Source organism: Cydia strobilella, chromosome 26 (genome assembly GCF_947568885.1).
Source record: "Cydia strobilella chromosome 26, ilCydStro3.1, whole genome shotgun sequence".
NCBI lineage: Eukaryota > Metazoa > Arthropoda > Insecta > Lepidoptera > Tortricidae > Cydia > Cydia strobilella.
In genome coordinates, this window is record NC_086066.1 from 231,893 (window position 1) to 253,750 (window position 21,858).

Consider the following 21,858-nt stretch of genomic DNA (forward strand, 5'->3'; position numbering starts at 1 on the left):
TATATTGTAAGATTGTATTTTTAGTTTTTGTTATGTAATCACGTTGATTTTCTTTTGCTTGTACCAAATACTAGTGTTATATATTATTTTTTTATATAAATAATACATTAATCAGCACATGTACGACATGGCCCTCTATGTCATCATGACATCTCACCGGCAGATTAGATGGCGCTGATCGCCGCCCATTCGCCGCCGCAAAGTCGCGTTCTGTGTTTTAAAATAGGGCCGTGTCGTACAGCTGCGTTCGTTCGTGGCCCTCAAAATGGTTTCGCCGGAAGATCAGCGCTGACTTTTGGGTTAGCATTATGCTGAGGCGGGACCATTTCGTGGTAAACTATTTATTTTTATGTTTATATTTCTTTGTTCTTTTATACTTTTGTATATCATAGTTTATCACGAATAAATGCGATGATAAATGCGATGATTCTGAAAGTGCACGATCCGGTGAGCTTATTATCAGAATAGGTCAAAATGGAGGCTAGGCGACACGCGGACAGCTACAGGAACGCGCTCATGCGCTGCGAGAGATGCTGCAAGGGGTTCCTATCCGCCTTCACCTATGAGAACCATCTGAAAGTGCACGATCCGGTGAGCTTATTATCAGAATAGGTCAAAATGGAGGCTCGGCGACACGCGGACAGCTACAGGAACGCACTCATGCGCTGCGAGAGATGCTGCAAGGGGTTCCTATCCGCCTTCACCTATGAGAACCATCTGAAAGTGCACGATCCGGTGAGCTTATTATCAGAATAGGTCAAAATGGAGGCTCGGCGACACGCGGACAGCTACAGGAACGCGCTCATGCGCTGCGAGAGATGCTGCAAGGGGTTCCTGTCCGCCTTCACCTATGAGAACCATCTGAAAGTGCACGATCCGGTGAGTTTATTATCAGAATCGGTCAAAATGGAGGCTCGGAGACACGCGGACAGCTACAGGAACGCGCTCATGCGCTACGAGAGATGCTGCAAGGGGTTCCTATCCGCCTTCACCTATGAGAACCATCTGAAAGTGCACGATCCGGTGAGTTTATCATCAGAATAAGCCAAAATGGAGGCGCGGTAACATGCGGACAGCTACAGGAACACGCCCATGCGTTGCGAGCGTTGCTGCAAGGGTTTTTGTCTACCTCTTCACCTATGAGAATTGAATAAAAAAAACGTACATTTTATATGCTGCTCATGGATGCAATGTTGGTTTTGGCTTTACTTCTTGATCTTCTGAATTCTCTCCGATTAATAATATTTGGAAAATATTCTAATTAAATCACATTTACAATCGGGTCTATCGCGAATTTATTTTGTTACCTTTATTTAGCGACGTTTCGACACAGGTTTCACTGGTCGTGGTGGTGTCATGTGTTCAAAACGCGAAAGTTTTAAATATTATAATTGCCATGTTGCGGAATTTCATTGGAACTAATTCCTTGCACTGGCAATAATTTTAATGATAGGTTGTCACTGTTGTCAGTATCTTGTGGCGGTTTATTTGAATAATACTTAGTGTTGAATATTAAATAATAAATGACAAAAAATCTCCCAAACTAAACATAATCAAGAGCGAAACATTGTAAATAATGTAAATAGTAAACTGGAAAGGAAATACTTACAGTAACAAAAATGAGCTTGTTTAAAAAAAAAATATATTTTATAAAAATAAAACACTATGGGCTTTGGAGACGATCAATCTTGTTCATTGACTATGTAAGGTAATTTTGACCTATGTGTAATGCGCTGATGCGTAAGAAAATGCATGATTTTTATACGGTAAAAAAGAAGAACCAACTATAAAATATGTAAACACATGTGTGTGTGCGAATATTTGGATTCTTATTTTGATTATGGTTCTGTCCTTGGGCCTACATTATTTCTACTCTATATTAATGACCTGACAAACCTCGGAATACAATGTGGGCACATCTTGTCTTACGCCGATGACACTGCCATAGTATTTGAAGGTCCATCCTGGGAGTCTGTGTTTGAAAGGGCTGAGATAGGACTCAGTAAAGTGGCTTCTTGGCTAAAAACGAACCTTCTAACTCTTAATGTTAATAAAACAAATTACATATGTTTTACTAAATATATCAGCTCACAACCTAATAATAATCTTAACTTAAAAATTCATACTTGTAATAATTCTAATCTACCTTCATGTAACTGTATGGGAATTGATAAAGTAAACTCCACGAAATATCTAGGTGTAATGCTGGACCAGCGCATGTCGTGGTATACTCATACTGAATATGTAAATATGAGAATACGAAAACTGATATGGCTATTCAAAAAGTTAAGACACATTACAACAAAAAATCTATTAAATCAGTTATATATAACTTTAGCTCAATCAGTAATGTCTTACTGCATATCAGTGTGGGGTGGCTCAGCAAAAACCAAGTTTCTGGAAGTTGAAAGGGGGCAACGTTGTTTACTAAAGGTTATGTACTCTAAGCCATACAGATTCCCAACGAAAGACCTCTACCACCTAAGTGACTTACTAACAATGAGGAAGCTGTATGTACTGAGTCTAACAACGAGACTACATAAAACATTACCATTTAACCCACAGCTGCTAAATCGTAGAAGAAAACATAATGTTGCCCCCATATCAACTACAAAATCTGTATTTGCTAAGAGACAATTTGGAGCGCAATCTGCATATGTGTACAATAAAATAAACAAAATACTAAATATATACAATTTACAACTATATAAATGTAAAAAAATATTAACCGAGTGGCTTAAAATACTTAACTACGAGGAGACAGAGGCTCTGATATATTAAATTAAGTTGATATTAACTCACTCTAAAGTACCTACTTATCAGTTTTAATATAATAAGTAAGAAAATATGACATTTTACAGTACCTATTGTATAAGAAAATACCTATTGTGTAAGAAAAGTACGATACATAGTTCTATGCTTTACAGTACCTATATATAAGAAGTGCCGATTAGTACATCACCTCACCACCTGCACTCACACGATCTCATACACCTACACACACACATACACACTCACTCACTCTCATATACACACACACACAAACACACACACACACACACACACACACACACACACACACACACACACACACACACACACACACACACACACACACACACACATACACATTTAATGTAGATAAAATTGTATTAGCTTAAGTTTTCTTTCTGCTTTTGTTAAACTAAAAATTACTTGTTGCTACGGAGGAGCGGGGCTTCCTGATACAGGTATAATATACTTAAAAGGAAGTCCCAACCTACTACCTTGTAATGTAACACTTTATAAATGAAATAAAATATTTTCATTTTCATTTTCAATAAAAGTATGTAAGTCAAAAAAACGAGTTACCAATCCACATTGTTCAAACTATACTGAACTGTTGCCATATACATAAATGAAAATAATAGCGCCCTCTTGACAATGATCATATATTCCTGGTTAGGCTTTAATTGTCTGAAAATAAAGAATTTAAATATATTTTTTCATGTCAGGCGGTGTCAGGGCCAAACGAGTGTCGGTGGTGCGGCTGCCGCTTCAAGTGGCCGAACAACCTTCGAACACACTTGATAGAGACGCACCAACTCAAATACGTCTGCAAGCAGTGCCAACGAGTCGTTAAAGGGAGGTAATGTACAATACAATACAAATCCTCTTTATTGCACAACCTCAGAATAAATGAGGCATTTTCTATGAAAAGGGACCTTATTGTCGATTGCGGTTACGCCGCACAGCGTCGCGCGGCATTGTATTTATATCGGAGCATCGTTAATAATGGCGTAAGCGCCATCGACAATAAGGTCTGTTGTTATAGAAAATACCACAAATGTTGTCTTAATTAATGTTGCATTAGTGAGGCAGAGTGCTCGAACAAATTGTCGTAAATGTCGTGGACACGCTGGATAAAAGCACCAACTTTTTTTCAGGCACTTGTTAGGTCCATAGCTTTAAGTTTTTGATAGGAACCAACTCCTCTATATACGTATATCATTAATATATCGAGTTCTAAATAACGTTAGAACTCGAGATATAAATAATTAACTATAATTCAAAATGGCCATAATCCAAAAAAAAAATAAAGATGGCCGACAGAGGAGTTGGTTCCTATCAAAAACTTAAAGTTATGGACCTAACAAGTGCCTGAAAAAAAATTGGTGCTTTTATTCAGCGTGTCCACATTATCACATGAAACTGCCCTACTACATGTCTATGGATGCTATAGAAAGGATCGCAATCTCTTATGGCAGAATTGTTGCAAAAGTGACCGCTTTCAGCTTTAAAATAATAGTTCCTAATCTCTCCGGTGGCGCTAGTTAGGCTCTGGGACATGAGTATAACATGAACCATATAAGGCAACAAATAACCCGACCAAATTACGTGGGTTGTTTTTGGTAGTATTTCGGTGTATGGTGGCGCCGCCTAATTACTGTTTTTTGATGGACACTTTTCATACATTGAGATTTGGCTCCTTTATATAGTCTCCATGTACATGTCATTGTCAAGTGTCAGACCCGAACGAGTGCGACAAGTGTCAAGTGGATACTAGGCTTACTTCTATTCTATACTCATTAAATATTTACAAACGAACAACATTAAACTCTAAATAGCGTCTTATCTTTTATAATCTAATGCGTCTAATTATTTATGTTTTACTCTATACTTCATATTTATTTTATATATCGTTTTCTTCTCTTCCACTTCCTTCATGTTGGCACTATTAACGTTCTGTCACCCACTTCCCGCTTTTCTACTAATTTTTGTATTCGTCATGTGTTTGTCTGTGATGTTCATAACAATTATTCGTTTTTAGGTTTTCCCAACCACACCTCCCAGACTACCGAACATTCTCCTAACGTGTGAAAGTCAAAAACCGACATTGGCAAATTCACCCCGTGCAAAATTACGGGGAGTAAAAGCCAGATAGGAAAAAAAAAAAGTGTCCCAACAGTGTATGTACGCACCTCATGAACTAAAATACGTGATGTGTGTGTGACAAGTGTTTGATCGTATCGATCATTTGGACATTTGTGTTTTTCTAAAATGATATTGGTAGAAATTAGATCAATAGTAGAAATTATGGGAAACTTGGTAGAAACGGTAAAAAAATGAACATAAATGTCACACAAAAAATATTTTGATCTTTCAAAAACGCAATATTTCAAAGCTCTGATCAGTTCGTTTTCTTTTCATATAGAAACTTATTTTATTAAAAGAAGAAGTCCAAATTTAAGGTTTTCCAGAGAGCAATGGAGCGCAGCATTCTAGGTGTCACAAGGATGGATCGCATCCGAAACACTACACTGCGCTCCAGAACTGGCATAGCTGACGTAGGGGAGAAGACCGCTAGGCTGAAGTGGGACTGGGCAGGTCACGTCTGCCGCATGCATCCAGATAGGTGGGCTAGTATAGCCACCAAGTGGATGCCGCAAAAGAAGCGCGGACGTGGCAGGCCCAGGCGGAGATGGCGGGACGACTTAGACACCTTCACTAATAACTGGCCGGAAACAGCTCAACAACGGGAGTCATGGAAATCAAAGGGAGAGGCCTTTGTCCAGCAGTGGGACACTACAGGCTATAAAAAAAAGACATTAGAAACTGAAAGTATAGTACAGCCTTGGAGCATGGTAGAAACGAGGAAAATGGTAGAAAATGGTAGAAATGACAGTCGACTTGCATTCCAGGCACGAAGCGCTGCTGCACGCGGAGTACCACGCCGGCAAGACGTGGGAGTGCGGACACTGTGCGCGCACTTTCAAGTAACAACATACTTTACCACTTTTTCAAACCTTGTTTTTTATGAATTATTTTAGTGTTGTCCTCTCTAAAGCTCACCACACACGGGCTGATTTTTTGCACCGGAATGGGTCTAAAAAACCAGGTACCATCATAGACAAAATTTCGTGACCATAGATATTCCAGTGAATAAATTTCAGCCCGTGTAGGGTGCGACTAAAAATTATGTGACCGCGTCACAAAATGGTGACAAATAACTCGTTGTTTCGTGACCACAGATAAGATAAGTACGTATAGCTTATAATAAAATTAGATCAAGGATCGGCAATTTTTTTGAAGAGCCATCCGATAGCCATACTATAATAGTCGCTGTAGTTATTTTTTAGGGTTAGGGGGTTTTGTGCTATTAAACATGCTGCATTCCCACCCTTGTGTTCATAACGCTTAAGTTGTATGTTGTTCTAGGAAGAAGTCAACATTCTACACGCACGTGCGCATGAACCACGCGACGTCTGAGCCCACCTCAAGCACGTGCGAGTTGTGTGGCGAGTCCTTTAAGGGCCCGCCCGGACTCAAGCTCCACCAGATTAAAAAGGTACTGTACGAGCGATTAACCAGTATACGGGTGGGGCATACCTATATTTAAAATTTGTTTTCTATGATATTTTATGTATGTGTACAACTTATAAGTTATAAGCTATCTAGCCGCTGATGATGTATAAAACGCTACACTTTACAATACAACAATACAATATATACAATTAACGAGCAATCAATATTAACAATGTTTATGTGCATTTTTCAAGTGATGGTAGAAACGGAGAAAATAGTTGAAAATGGTAAATTATAAAAAAAATACATAAATAGTCTAACCATAGATACGAACTAAGAATGGACATGTTAGTGACCTGCCGCGCGACAAGCTGGACTCCACGTGGAACCTTTAAAGGACCTTGAGCTTTCCTTCAACTTGTGTGGACAACCTTCCATCAACTGTGTTTTAATTTTCACCTCAGCAGCTCGAACAAGCCTACTTTCGTCACTCCCTAGACGAGAGTGACGACAGTGCGACTTTCCTCACTCCAGGGAGTGAAACAAAGTAGCTTTTTAATTTAGTGAAGGCCATGAACTGCCACTTCATACTTCTATTACAAATTCGTTTTTTTTTTCTTTTTTTTCTCTGTATTATTCTGTGTAATTCGAAATACATTTGACGATTTCGATTCCCTCGTAAGCCAAATTAACGCCGACTTAGAATCCGTCTGTTTGTGGGCTTCATCTTTCGGGTTGAAAGTCAACGCCATGAAGTCGCAAGCGATCGTTTTTGGAAGTCCTTATTACATCTCCAAATTGTCTGAGCAGGTGGCACCTAGAATTTTCTTTGATGGTATACCAATTCCTTTCTCACCCACTGTCAGAAATCTAGGGGTCACCATGGATCAGACACTTTCCTGGGCGCCTCATGTCACTGAATTGAGCAAAAAGCTGTTTGGATCGCTCCATTCTTTAAGGCGCCTGCAGAACTTTCTTCCACTTGACACCAAAGCCATGCTCGCTCGCTCTCTGTTACTGCCTTTACTCGACTACGGCGACGCTGTGAATCTTGACATGACAGAAGAGCTCTTGGACAAGTTAGAGCGCTTACAGAATGTCTGTATAAGATTCATTTTCGGCCTACGGAAGTTCGATCATGTATCTTACTACCGTCATAAACTCAATTGGCTTCCAATCCGCCGCCGCAGAGATCTTCACACTCTTTCTCTTCTCTTCAATGTTCTTTTTACACCTTCTTCTCCTGTATACCTCTCTCAAAAATTTCAATTTCTGGCTGAAGGCAGTGGCCACCGTCTCCGTTCTAGCGCGAATTTATCACTTGCCATCCCCTCTCACAAATCTCGTGGATACAACAAGTCCTTCGCAGTGCGTTCAGTGAAGCTGTGGAATGAGCTGCCAGTTTCGCTCAGACAGGCGCAATCGCTTGCGTCGTTCAAGGAGAGGTTAAAGAAGCTGTGGTTATCTGATTGACTAATGTGCCTATATTTGTATTGTATGTTGCTTTATATTTTTCTACTTTTTTCCAATTTTTAGTGTATTTTCCCCATTCCTTTTTGTGTAATATATTATATGTTTATCCTATTAATTTTGTATGTATTTATATCCTTTATCTTTCTGGTACCTTGTTGTACATTTTGCTACATTTGTCACCCTCTTTTCACTTTCTCCTCTCATCTACTCAAAGGTTAACTGGAAGAGATCCCTCATAGGGATAAGTTCGCCTTTGTACATCTTATTATTTGTACCATGTAATTTTTAATGTGTATATTTGTACAATAAAGAGTTTACTACTACTACTACTACATTTTTACCTTTAATATGTTCTCACTACTGAGGTAAAAAATTATATATGCAACACGAGAGCAAAGTTATTTTACATCTCGTGTTTTTGAGTCCCTCGTCGCTACGCTCAAAATCCTATCACTCTTTTATAATTTTATTAAATTCGTTTCACCGTACAGTGCAACAAGAACATGAAGGCGCAGGAAACGGCGGCGCCGGCGCCGACGATCGTCGCGAAAAAGGGGTTTATCTGCGAGGTCTGCGGTAAAAATTGCACGGTGAGTCTTCAAAACAATTACACTTATATTGACCGTAATATATACCGTGATTACCTTTTGTATTATTTATGAGCTCCCGATATTCTAATGAAACTAACCGTGAATCATTCGAAACTCTTCAAAACAATTACCGTAAACGGGGTGAATAGGGATAGCTGGGGCGAATAGGGACAAAAGTTAAAATGTGATTTACCTGACAATTTCTTTGTGAAAATTTCTTATAAAAGACCTACTCACGCAAATTGTATCATTCGATTGAAAATTGTAAGTTTCGTATGACATAATTTATGTGGGTAGTTATTAAGAAATTGTCAGGTACCTAAATCACATTTTAATTTTTGTCCCTATTCACCCCGATTGACGGTATTTGTTTTAAATACAAATAAAACAGTGAGGGAAAATTGATGTTCGTATCGCTTTTGACAAGTAAAATAGGTTTTTTTTTTATTGCCGCGCAAGATTTTGATTTTAGCCAATCAAAACCTTTACTGACCAACCATATATCATTTTTAACGGCGGGAAATAATGTATTGAATAATTTTCAAATGCGAAGGCGGAGTAAATTTATGGAAAAAAAATACTTTCAGTCATGTGGACCGTTTTTTTTTTTAAGTCAAAAATGTACTAAGAACTTCGTCTATATGTATTCTTTCGTTGTGTAAGACCTTATTAACTTACGCTTACAAAAAAAATTTTTTTGACACAATAATAAATAAATAAATATTATAGGACATTAAATAAAACTATGAAAACGGATTATATCGCGTATATTTCATTTATAATACATCCTCATTCCATTATTTATATTATGGGATGTATTATAAATTCAATATACGCGATATAATCCGTTTTCATAGTTTTATTTAATTAGTAACTATCGCGGTAACCGAAGACAATACAACAATACAGTACAACTTATACAACATACACACACAATATAGACAATATTATTATAGGACATTCTTACACAGATTGACTAAGTCCCACGGTAAGCCCAAGGAGGCTTGTGTTGTGGGTACTCAGACAACGATATATATAATACATAAATACTTAAATACATAGAAATCACGCATGACACAGGAATCCGTGCTCCTCACACAAATAAATGCCCTTACCGGGATTCGAACCCAGGACCATCGGCTTCGCAGGCAGGGTCACTACCCACTAGGCCAGACCGGTCGCCAACAACAACAACAATTTACATATTCTCCCAGTCGCTGTCAATCCTGGCGGTACACCTTCGAGCGCACACGGGCGACCGACCGCACGCGTGTCCGGGCTGCCCTCTACGCTTCGCCAAGAAAGATAATATGGAGAAACACCACCGAGTGGTGAGTCTGTCTGTCTGTCACATACGGCGACCGGCCGCACGCATGCCCCGGCTGCCTGCTGCGCTTCGCCAAGGACAACATCGAAACACCACCGAGTGGTGAGTTTGTCTGTCTGTCACACACGGCGACCGACCGCACGCATGTCCGGGCTGCCCTCTGCGGTTCGCCAAGAAAGATAATATGGAGAAACACCACCGAGTGGTGAGTCTGTTTGTCACACACGGCGACCGGCCGCACGCATGCCCCGGCTGCCTGCTGCGCTTCGCCATGGACAACATGGAAACACCACCGAGTATGGTGAGTCTGTCTGTCTGTCTGTCCACACGGCGACCGACCGCACGCGAGCCCGGCTGCCCGCTGCGGTTTGCTAAGAAGAACATGGAGAAACACTTGTGTTGTGGGTACTCAGACAACGATATATATAATACATAAATACTTAAATACATAGAAATCACGCATGACACAGGAATCCGTGCTCCTCACACAAATAAATGCCCTTACCGGGATTCGAACCCAGGACCATCGGCTTCGCAGGCAGGGTCACTACCCACTAGGCCAGACCGGTCGCCAACAACAACAACAATTTACATATTCTCCCAGTCGCTGTCAATCCTGGCGGTACACCTTCGAGCGCACACGGGCGACCGACCGCACGCGTGTCCGGGCTGCCCTCTACGCTTCGCCAAGAAAGATAATATGGAGAAACACCACCGAGTGGTGAGTCTGTCTGTCTGTCACATACGGCGACCGGCCGCACGCATGCCCCGGCTGCCTGCTGCGCTTCGCCAAGGACAACATCGAAACACCACCGAGTGGTGAGTTTGTCTGTCTGTCACACACGGCGACCGACCGCACGCATGTCCGGGCTGCCCTCTGCGGTTCGCCAAGAAAGATAATATGGAGAAACACCACCGAGTGGTGAGTCTGTTTGTCACACACGGCGACCGGCCGCACGCATGCCCCGGCTGCCTGCTGCGCTTCGCCATGGACAACATGGAAACACCACCGAGTATGGTGAGTCTGTCTGTCTGTCTGTCCACACGGCGACCGACCGCACGCGAGCCCGGCTGCCCGCTGCGGTTTGCTAAGAAGAACATGGAGAAACACTTGTGTTGTGGGTACTCAGACAACGATATATATAATACATAAATACTTAAATACATAGAAATCACGCATGACACAGGAATCCGTGCTCCTCACACAAATAAATGCCCTTACCGGGATTCGAACCCAGGACCATCGGCTTCGCAGGCAGGGTCACTACCCACTAGGCCAGACCGGTCGCCAACAACAACAACAATTTACATATTCTCCCAGTCGCTGTCAATCCTGGCGGTACACCTTCGAGCGCACACGGGCGACCGACCGCACGCGTGTCCGGGCTGCCCTCTACGCTTCGCCAAGAAAGATAATATGGAGAAACACCACCGAGTGGTGAGTCTGTCTGTCTGTCACATACGGCGACCGGCCGCACGCATGCCCCGGCTGCCTGCTGCGCTTCGCCAAGGACAACATCGAAACACCACCGAGTGGTGAGTTTGTCTGTCTGTCACACACGGCGACCGACCGCACGCATGTCCGGGCTGCCCTCTGCGGTTCGCCAAGAAAGATAATATGGAGAAACACCACCGAGTGGTGAGTCTGTTTGTCACACACGGCGACCGGCCGCACGCATGCCCCGGCTGCCTGCTGCGCTTCGCCATGGACAACATGGAAACACCACCGAGTATGGTGAGTCTGTCTGTCTGTCTGTCCACACGGCGACCGACCGCACGCGAGCCCGGCTGCCCGCTGCGGTTTGCTAAGAAGAACATGGAGAAACACCACCGAGTGGTGAGTGTGTCTGACTGTTTATACGAGTAAACAGAATAGCAAATACGGGTAGATGATGGGTACCAGTGCCAGGAATTGTTTCTTTTGTGCTAGTGTATATGTTTGTATTTTTCTTAAATCGGTGTGTACATTTCGGAGATTAAATAAACGGATAATTAAATTAATTCATTTGGGAGAAATAGTAGAAACAGGAAAAATAGTAGAAAGAAATGATTAAACATCGAAATTGGTAAAATACTTATTATATGATGATGATGATGATGATGAAAAGGCGCGAAATTAAAATTTTCTATCGGACGATTACCCTTCGCGCATATTTTTTTAAAATTTGCCGCTTTTTAGGGTTCCGTACCTCAAAAGGAAAAAACGGAACCCTTATAGGATCACTCGTGCGTCTGTCTGTCTGTCTGTCCGTCTGTCACAGCCCATTTTCTCCGAAACTACTAAACTGTAGTGTGTGTACAATGCCACACCTTACATGGCGATTCTGCCAGTGCGGCCTTGCGCTGCACTGGCAGCGCACCGCGTCCGCCAGAAACGTACAAGAACACATTTCGAGGCAATTAAAAGTAGTGAAAGTGAATAATTCGGCAGGACGATAAACAGTGAGTTCAGAGAACTTATGGTAAAATAACGCGTACATACTATTATATACTACAGCAACGTATATGTGGTGGTGAGGCATTGTACACACGCTACAGGACCAATTAAGTTGAAATTTGGTACACATATGTAAGTTTGTGACCCAAAGATGGACATGTAACGTAAACATATTAATTTTAAACTCGGGGGTCACTTTTGGGTGATAAATGAGAAAATAAAAAAATTAAGTTTGTCAAACTATACCGTGTTATATATCAAATGAAAGAGCTCATTGTGAGAATCTCAAATATATATTTTTATAATTTTAAGATAAATAGTTTAGAAGTTATTCAAGAAAATAGACAAAAAATGACCATGAAATGAAGGGGGGGGGGGGGGGGCCTTCATCTCCGAAACTACTGGGTCAAAAATTTTGAAAAAATACAGAAAATAGATCTTTACCTATAGATCACCGGAAAACCTATTAGAAATGTGCAGTCAAGCGTGAGTCGGACTTAATTACTTAGTTTTTGATCCGACCCCTACGGGTTTTTTAAAGACATTTCACATAAAAAATACATTGTTTAAATTGTGTAATGTACGGAACCCTTGGAACGCGAGTCCGACTCGCACTTGGCCGATTTTTTCTACTGGCGGAAATCGCTTGACAGACTATAGTAATAGATAGTTAAAAAAGCAGAGTATACAGGGTAGCTAAAAAATAAGTGCATTATTCCCTTGCCAGGGAGGTTTTAGGATTATACTGAGCAACTTTTACTATGGGACCAACCACGAAATCGCGAAAACAAGATTTACCCTCCCATAGAAAATGGACCAGCCAAAGTGTATGAAACAGTCATTTAATGTTTCGCGATTTCGGGGTTGGTCCCATAGTAAAAGTTGCTCAGTATAATCCCAAAACCTCCCTGGCAACGGGAATGCACTTATTTTTTAGCCACCGTGTATAGCAAACAGCCCCCGTATGTGTGTGCACGTGCAGGTGCACCTCGGGCAGAGGCCCGCGGTGTCGTGCGGCGTGTGCGGCAAGCTGCTGGCGCACGCCGCCTCGCTCAAGCTGCACGTCCACACCGTGCACCTCAAGCTGCCCGCGCCCCCGCGCGCGCCCAGACCGCCCAGGGGCAGGAGGAGAGACAACACTTGTTAATGTATATAGCCAGTCACACATACACCGAGGGCAGAGGCCCGCGGTGTCGTGCGGCGTGTGCGGCAAGCTGCTGGCGCACGCCGCCTCGCTCAAGCTGCACGTCCACACCGTGCACCTCAAGCTGCCCGCGCCCCCGCGCGCGCCCAGACCGCCCAGGGGCAGGAGGAGAGACAACACTTGTTAATGTATATAGCCAGTCACACATACACCGAGGGCAGAGGCCCGCGGTGTCGTGCGGCGTGTGCGGCAAGCTGCTGGCGCACGCCGCCTCGCTCAAGCTGCACGTCCACACCGTGCACCTCAAGCTGCCCGCGCCCCCGCGCGCGCCCAGACCGCCCAGGGGCAGGAGGAGAGACAACACTTGTTAATGTATATAGCCAGTCACACATACACCGAGGGCAGAGGCCCGCGGTGTCGTGCGGCGTGTGCGGCAAGCTGCTGGCGCACGCCGCCTCGCTCAAGCTGCACGTCCACACCGTGCACCTCAAGCTGCCCGCGCCCCCGCGCGCGCCCAGACCGCCCAGGGGCAGGAGGAGAGACAACACTTGTTAATGTATATAGCCAGTCACACATACACCGAGGGCAGAGGCCCGCGGTGTCGTGCGGCGTGTGCGGCAAGCTGCTGGCGCACGCCGCCTCGCTCAAGCTGCACGTCCACACCGTGCACCTCAAGCTGCCCGCGCCCCCGCGCGCGCCCAGACCGCCCAGGGGCAGGAGGAGAGACAACACTTGTTAATGTATATAGCCAGTCACACATACACCGAGGGCAGAGGCCCGCGGTGTCGTGCGGCGTGTGCGGCAAGCTGCTGGCGCACGCCGCCTCGCTCAAGCTGCACGTCCACACCGTGCACCTCAAGCTGCCCGCGCCCCCGCGCGCGCCCAGACCGCCCAGGGGCAGGAGGAGAGACAACACTTGTTAATGTATATAGCCAGTCACACATACACCGAGGGCAGAGGCCCGCGGTGTCGTGCGGCGTGTGCGGCAAGCTGCTGGCGCACGCCGCCTCGCTCAAGCTGCACGTCCACACCGTGCACCTCAAGCTGCCCGCGCCCCCGCGCGCGCCCAGACCGCCCAGGGGCAGGAGGAGAGACAACACTTGTTAATGTATATAGCCAGTCACACATACACCGAGGGCAGAGGCCCGCGGTGTCGTGCGGCGTGTGCGGCAAGCTGCTGGCGCACGCCGCCTCGCTCAAGCTGCACGTCCACACCGTGCACCTCAAGCTGCCCGCGCCCCCGCGCGCGCCCAGACCGCCCAGGGGCAGGAGGAGAGACAACACTTGTTAATGTATATAGCCAGTCACACATACACCGAGGGCAGAGGCCCGCGGTGTCGTGCGGCGTGTGCGGCAAGCTGCTGGCGCACGCCGCCTCGCTCAAGCTGCACGTCCACACCGTGCACCTCAAGCTGCCCGCGCCCCCGCGCGCGCCCAGACCGCCCAGGGGCAGGAGGAGAGACAACACTTGTTAATGTATATAGCCAGTCACACATACACCGAGGGCAGAGGCCCGCGGTGTCGTGCGGCGTGTGCGGCAAGCTGCTGGCGCACGCCGCCTCGCTCAAGCTGCACGTCCACACCGTGCACCTCAAGCTGCCCGCGCCCCCGCGCGCGCCCAGACCGCCCAGGGGCAGGAGGAGAGACAACACTTGTTAATGTATATAGCCAGTCACACATACACCGAGGGCAGAGGCCCGCGGTGTCGTGCGGCGTGTGCGGCAAGCTGCTGGCGCACGCCACATATTTGCTATGAATTATTTTTCAAGTACTTTCTTTAAAAAGATACGTCAAGATCGCTTATCTTCTTTCTACTACTATAAAAAAAAACGAAGTATAACAGCATCAAATACTGAATATCTATCTAAGGTTAAACGTTAAAACATAATTATACGACTCGTTATTATACCTACATTAATTTTCTTAATTCTGCACCTACAGTAGAATCCGCTTATAATGACATCAAAGGGAAGTGACAAGCACGTTATACTAAGCAGATGTCATATAATGCATAGTTGATTAACTATAGGTACATGTTAATGTTAATTTTTCCAAATTAATTTCTAATTTCTTTGTAAGAGATGAGTTTTATTAACATTGTACCAATTATCAACTTTCACCGAGAATCAAAACTAAAACAACTTAAACGCCACGCACCAAACGTCTTCGCGTGAGGACCACCACGAAAACCAGCGAATGTGTCAGTATAACCGGACATAATTTCATAAAAATAGGATTTATAGGTCATAGTGAGCGATTTGTCACTATAAGCGAAATCATATCCGAATTTGTCACAAAGAGTTTTATATGAAAATCAAACTTCGCACAGTAATTGCGTCATAGTAAGCGGGTGGTCAGTATAAGCGAAGTCATAATAAACGGATTCCATTATGTAATGTGTATGCTTGCCTGCAAAAAACATATATATGCGGAGCTGTTGGTCATTAGCTTTGTTTTGTCTTTGTTCATTGAAAGACCTACTTTTTTGCTTTGGTCACTTAGTTGATTTATCATTTTTTGCTGCTTTCTGCGAAGAGGACTATGTCGCCTGCGAATCTGAGGTGACTTAGATTGCGGTTGCCAATAATGATGCCTTCGTTTTCCCATTGCAGTTCTTCAAAAATGTTTTGCAGCACTGCTATGAAGATCTTGGGGGACAGAGGATCCCCTTGTCTCACTCCTCGTAGTATTGGTATTTCCGGTCTTCGTTTCTCTAATTTCACACAGCTGGTACTATTGTCATATATATTTTTCAGGATGTTGAAGTACTTCTCATGGACTTGACATTTTTTCAGTGCCTCCCAGATCGCATCATGTGATATTGTGTCGAATGCTTTGGCGTAATCGACGAACGCTTTGTATTTTTCCATACGAAATTCTTTGTATTTTTCCATAGTTTGTTGCATAACATGAATATGGTCCGTTGTTGAAAAACCAGACCGGAACCCCGCTTGTTCTATTGGTTGAAGATTTTCAATCTTGGTACTAATTCTGTTAAGTATTATGGAGGTGAACAACTTATAAGTACTGGGGAGTAGGCTGATTGGCCGGTAATTTCCGACGTTTGTAGGTTCACCTTTTTTGTACAGTAGGATTATATCTGATTTCTTCCATTGTTCAGGTGCTTGTCCGGTGTTTATAGCTTTGTTGAACAAGCAGGATAGTGGATGTGCTAACAGAGTAACTCCAAATTTTAAAGCCTCATAATATGTGTTAGCATTTGTACCGTTGTAAGTTCCAGCGTTGTTTTTATATAGCTGTTTGTAAAACTCAGTGGCACAATCTATTTATAATGTCTATCCTCGTGTTTTTCCCTGTTGTTGTTTTTAAATTTTGTATCCAGTTTTTATGTGTATTGAGTTGTTTATGTGCCCTTTTTGTGCTCCTGTATTGTTGTAGGTTAGCTTCTATGATCTGTTTTCTGTAATTCGAGTAGTCCTGTTCGATAGCCTTATTAGTTTGTTTGAATAGCCTTTTTAATTCTTCTCTCATTTCTTTTGTTTTTTGTTTTGTTTTTAAGAGTTCTGAGCGTCTAGCCATTAATTCTAGCGTTGGTTTTGTTAGTATTTTGTTTACATTCCTTTGTTTTTCTTCTTTTTGTTGCTTTGTCATACTTTTCTTAACTATGTATTCTAATTTATTATACAAGTTCTGGATTTTTGTAAATATGTATTATATAGGTATATATGATAATTGTGTGAAACTAGGCTTCATAACGTTTTTGTAACACCTACTCTTTTTTGATTAAATCCTTTGTTTCGCTACCCCAAGGTTGTCTGGAAGAGATCGCTCTTTAGCTATAAGACCGCCTGTTGTCTGCCTCTACCTTTAATCAATTGTTTTTCTTTTAGCTGTATCGTTTACTGAGGTGTGCCAATAAAGAGTATATTCTACCTATCTATATGTTCTCCTATATTAAGGGATACCTTAGTTAATTACAGTCTGCAAGTGCAATGTGTAATAAGCGTAGTATGGAGTATGGCATTTTAGCTTTTATATTTATTTATGCTAAGGTTGTTTAAAATTGCCCAAAGTTTGTTGCAAATTACTAAACGGGACCTTTTGGAATATATTCGGACACCTTCCAGGATGACGCTCCCGAAAGTCCCGGGACTTCCGTAGTGGGATAGCCGGGATATCCCGGAAAAACTGGAATTTCAAGAAAATTCCAAGAGCGTAACTAAAGTCGTTATGAATAACGCTTTTTTTATTATCCAGTACATTTCAGTGTCAAAAAACCTGGAAAAACTAAAATTTTCCTGGAACTGGAAGGAAAAAGCTAGGATTGGTTTAGAGCAATGGCAGAACGCCGTTTTTAATCCTAAACGACTTTCTATTTTTCTTAATCATGTTGACGTCAAATATTTTCAGTTCCATGATTCCAGGGCACCTGGAAGTTACCTTAAAAATAGTTAAAAAATAACTACTAACTTTTTTCATTCTTATGCAGTTTTTGGGCTTACGCAACCATTGCCTCTATAAGTACTACTCAGATTCAAGCCCATACGTATTGCATTACAGGATTCCTGGAAATCCTTGTTTGTCATGTTCATTAACTTTCCATATTATAGGTACTTATCATTCGTCTGAAATGAGTGAGGAATGTACTGATATGATATTTTATTGCAAGTAGCTAAATCCACCTAATTCTAAATCATAAAAATATTTTTTATCACAGCGAGCAGAAGTCTCCAGCACTGCTGAGTTCCATATCAGTCTATATGTCTAGTATAAGTCTAGACTAGAGTTCCATATCAGTCTCTGAAACAAATAAGTATATTAGAAAAAATAAATAACACATCCTGTAATAGAGGAAAGAGACGCGACGTTGACGTACCAGCACACGGGATCGGCTCAAGGTCTCCATCCGGATCGTCGTCGTTGTCCTCGTCCTCTTCTCTTAACGTATTACTGCATCCATGCCCTGCTCAGTACCCGCAGATGTTCGTGCATACTCAATTTAATTTCAATTAATTTATATTAATTACTTCTAACAATTTTATGAAAATTTTTAACGGTACCCGAACTTCAATTTTCAATTTCAATTTCAATTTATTTATTTCCTTTAAGTACAATTTTAATTTACATCATGTTGTTCATAAGAGCAGGAAACGATTCCTCCGTACTAGTAAAAACTGTATGACGGCAGGAAGCACCACCTCTCCCGGATCACATTTAATCTTATCTAGCAGTAGGTATACATGTATTTGCGCAGTACTAGATATATATACATATATATATGTAATATTGTATAAAGATGACAAGAAAATGAAAAAATAAAACAGGTTGCAACAAGAAAAAAAAAAACAAAGCAAATAGCATTGGAAATAAGTGTTTGTGTATGTGCGCGCGTGTGAGTGTATGTGTGTGTGTGTATGTGTGTGTGTGTGTGTGTGTTGTATGTGTGTGTTTGTGTGTGTAGTTGTCATCACTAGTGAGATTCTAAAGATCATGAGAAGCATAGCATGTATGGAAGCATATATGGATATATGATGGATATGTAATATGTGAGGGAAGCACAACGTATATAGAAAAAAAAAAATAGATATCAAGATTATCAAGCATTGCGTGTTCATTTTAAGTGGAGGGTAATTCTTTAAAAGTCCAGGTTTTAGTAAGTTAGGTAACCTTTTTGTATTAATTGTATTTAGTTTAGTTTAGACAGTGATTTTTAGGAGTTTTTCAGTGTCATCGTAGTCGTATAGTTTCAAAAAAGATGTAACGGCCGCTTTACAACGATTCACTGTTAGTTGAGTTAAGTTAACATTTTTCGAGATCTTGTTGTACAGAAATGGGCCAAGGAAAAAGGCAAAGCCATGGGCAAAGCTAGTTCTACTAGGTGGATTGATAAAAATTCGGTTTCTCCTTCTCTCAGAAACTGCTGAAGATGGTGCTTTTTTGTGTTGTTTTAGAATGATGGACTTTATATATAATTGTCTTACCGATAGAACATTAAATTCTCTATATATAGCGGTCGTTGAGTATCTGAAATTTTTAAATGTAGCTACCTTAATAACTGCTCTTTGAGCTCGTTCTATTGCAATCATGTGAGACTTTTTGGCACCTCCCCAAGCTTCAATGCCGTATGCTATAATGGACTGGCATAGTGCAAAATATACATTTTTGACAACAATAGGATCCCTCAAATGCCTAATGTTTTTAAATATATACATTAGTTTTCTTACTCGAGAACATAGAGTATTAATGTGGTAGTTCCATTTTAGATTTTGATCTATATTTACACCAAGATATTTAACAACATTAGTTCTTTCAAGTGTGTAGCAGTTGCAGGGAGCCGCGTAAGTGTCTGGACAAGTGTGACCTTGAATATAGAAGTTAGATGGTTGCATGGAGTTCTTTATGCTAAACGTAACATATTTTGTTTTGCTTAGATTGAGAGAGAGGGAATTTTGATTGAGCCAATTCATAACGTGATACAGGCCTTTTTCTGCGGTGTACTTAACATCATGCCATGATGGTCCATCAAACATAAGTACAGTATCATCAGCAAAGGTCACAATAGCTGCATTTCTTAGTTTAAGGCGACAGAGGCCATCTATATATATTAGAAATAAAGTAGGGCCAAGAACGCTACCCTGCGGTACTCCGAATTTTACCAGCGTCTCATCACTTTTATGTTCACCTATTTTAACAACTTGAGTTCTATCAGTAAGATAGTCAGTGAAGAGTTGGTGAGGAGTTCCTCTTATGCCTAGGTTCTGTAGTTTATCAAGAAGGATTGGGATAGAGACAGTGTCGAAGGCCTTGGCTAAATCAACGAATACTCCTATGCATTTGGATTTGGAATCGAGTTTGTTGACAATATGTCCGACAACGTGATTAATTGCATCTGTAGTTGAAATATTATTTCGAAAACCATATTGATTACTAGACAGTAGGTTAAAACTTTGCAGGAAATGTGTGAGACGTTTATTTATAACCTTTTCAAGAACTTTAGATACAACAGGAAGTAGTGAGATCGGTCGATAATTAGTGACACTGTCTTTCTCCCCCGCCTTGTAGATAGGAACAATCACAGACTTCTTAAGCGCTTTGGGGAATACACCAGTAGATAAGGCTAAGTTACAAATGTGGGCAATAGGTCTAGCAACTGTGGAAGTCGAAAGCTTAAGAAGTGCAGATGGTATACCATCCCAACCTGTAGAAGAGCTGTTTTTTAGTGACATAATTATATTTAGTACTTCAGTTTCATCAGTAGGCAACAATACTAGCGAATTAACCGGGGTCTCTATACAAGGTTGTTCATCTGGCACATTAGAGGGAGTGTGAATGAGGCGCGTAGTAATACTCGCGGCAAGGTCTTGTCCTATATTGGTAAAATATTCGTTGATAAAGTTGACCGAGTCTTTAGGATCTGATTTAATTTTAATTAGGTTAAACGGTTCACTTTGAGGTTTTTTCATATGACATATCTCTTTTATTATATTCCAAGTCTTACTATCTCGTGCCTTCCACACGAACAGTTTCTGGTTTCGCACCCTTGTGTGCGGTTGCATGAGACCATCTCGAGAAGGCGGTCTGGAGCCGGCTTACTTCGGTTAGTCACTGGGCGTAAGTGACCCTCCTCGTCCTTTTCGAATCCCCAATCAGTGGGGGGTAGAGGGTTTCCTAACCATTCCTGGACCTGCAAGTATAATCTATGTACAGTAAATATGTTCGCAAAATAAGCTGAATCAACGAAATTCTTGAAAGAAACTAACCTGAAGATAAACTCGTACTGAGTGCTCTCTAGTTAAAGACGATGTGGGAGGCAGCTGGGCCAGATCAATTTTTTTGTTGGTGGGGAGTCGAGAATTAATTTTTACATAATAGGGTATTTGACAACAGTAAAAATACATAACGAATTGCTGTTATCCTGAAAGATAATAAACTAATAAAGTATATTGCTTTTCCGGTTCCGGTGCATACGTAGTCGGTCGTTGTGTATATCGCTTCCGCGTTTATTACGAAATAAAGTGCTAAACATAGACAATTCCTACCAAAAGTGCTACTCCTCATAGTGATCACGTTTTAGTTTCAACGAAAATAACTTAAAATAAACTCGAAACGAACACAAAGTAAAGAAATTTGTGAGAAAAGCCGGCGTAGTCTCGGAGGTTATCTGTCAATTCAAGACATTCCTGAGCAACGAAAGCACTACCAACATAACGGCGTCAAGGATACGTTCAGAAACATCAAGTCATCCTAAACTCGTTGCGTTTCGTTAGTGCAATGGCCGGACTGTCACCAGAGATGTCACTTTTACTGGAAAAAATGACACAACAACTCGATATCCAAACGCAAACAATAACGGAAAACGTCACTGCATCAATATTGCAAAAAGTTGACGAAAAAATCAAACCAATTGTGGAAGAAAACAACAAACTACGCATAGAAGTACAAGAATTTAACAAGAAAATAGAAACATTGAACTATAATGCACCAAGAAATAATATGATTTTACACGGTATCCCTGAGCCCCAGGAGGAAAAGTTCGATCAACTTATAACCACCGTTACAAATACCATCAAAGACTTAGATGTGAGTCTAGAATCAATGGACATCAATCGTGTACAGCGCTTGGGAAGGAAACAAGAAGATA

The 21,858-nt window shown here is 42.0% G+C and overlaps 1 protein-coding gene across 1 annotated transcript; it reads left to right on the forward strand.

Annotated features, from left to right (window-relative positions):
- The first annotated feature begins 762 nt into the window (after positions 1-762).
- LOC134753006 (putative zinc finger protein 66) lies at positions 763-9,781 on the forward strand. The gene is made up of 6 exons (XM_063688766.1): positions 763-879; positions 3,495-3,628; positions 5,682-5,756; positions 6,199-6,328; positions 8,250-8,348; positions 9,563-9,781. The coding sequence occupies exons 1-6, from the start codon at positions 763-765 to the stop codon at positions 9,779-9,781; spliced, it is 774 nt and encodes a 257-aa protein (XP_063544836.1).
- The last annotated feature ends 12,077 nt before the right edge of the window (positions 9,782-21,858 follow it).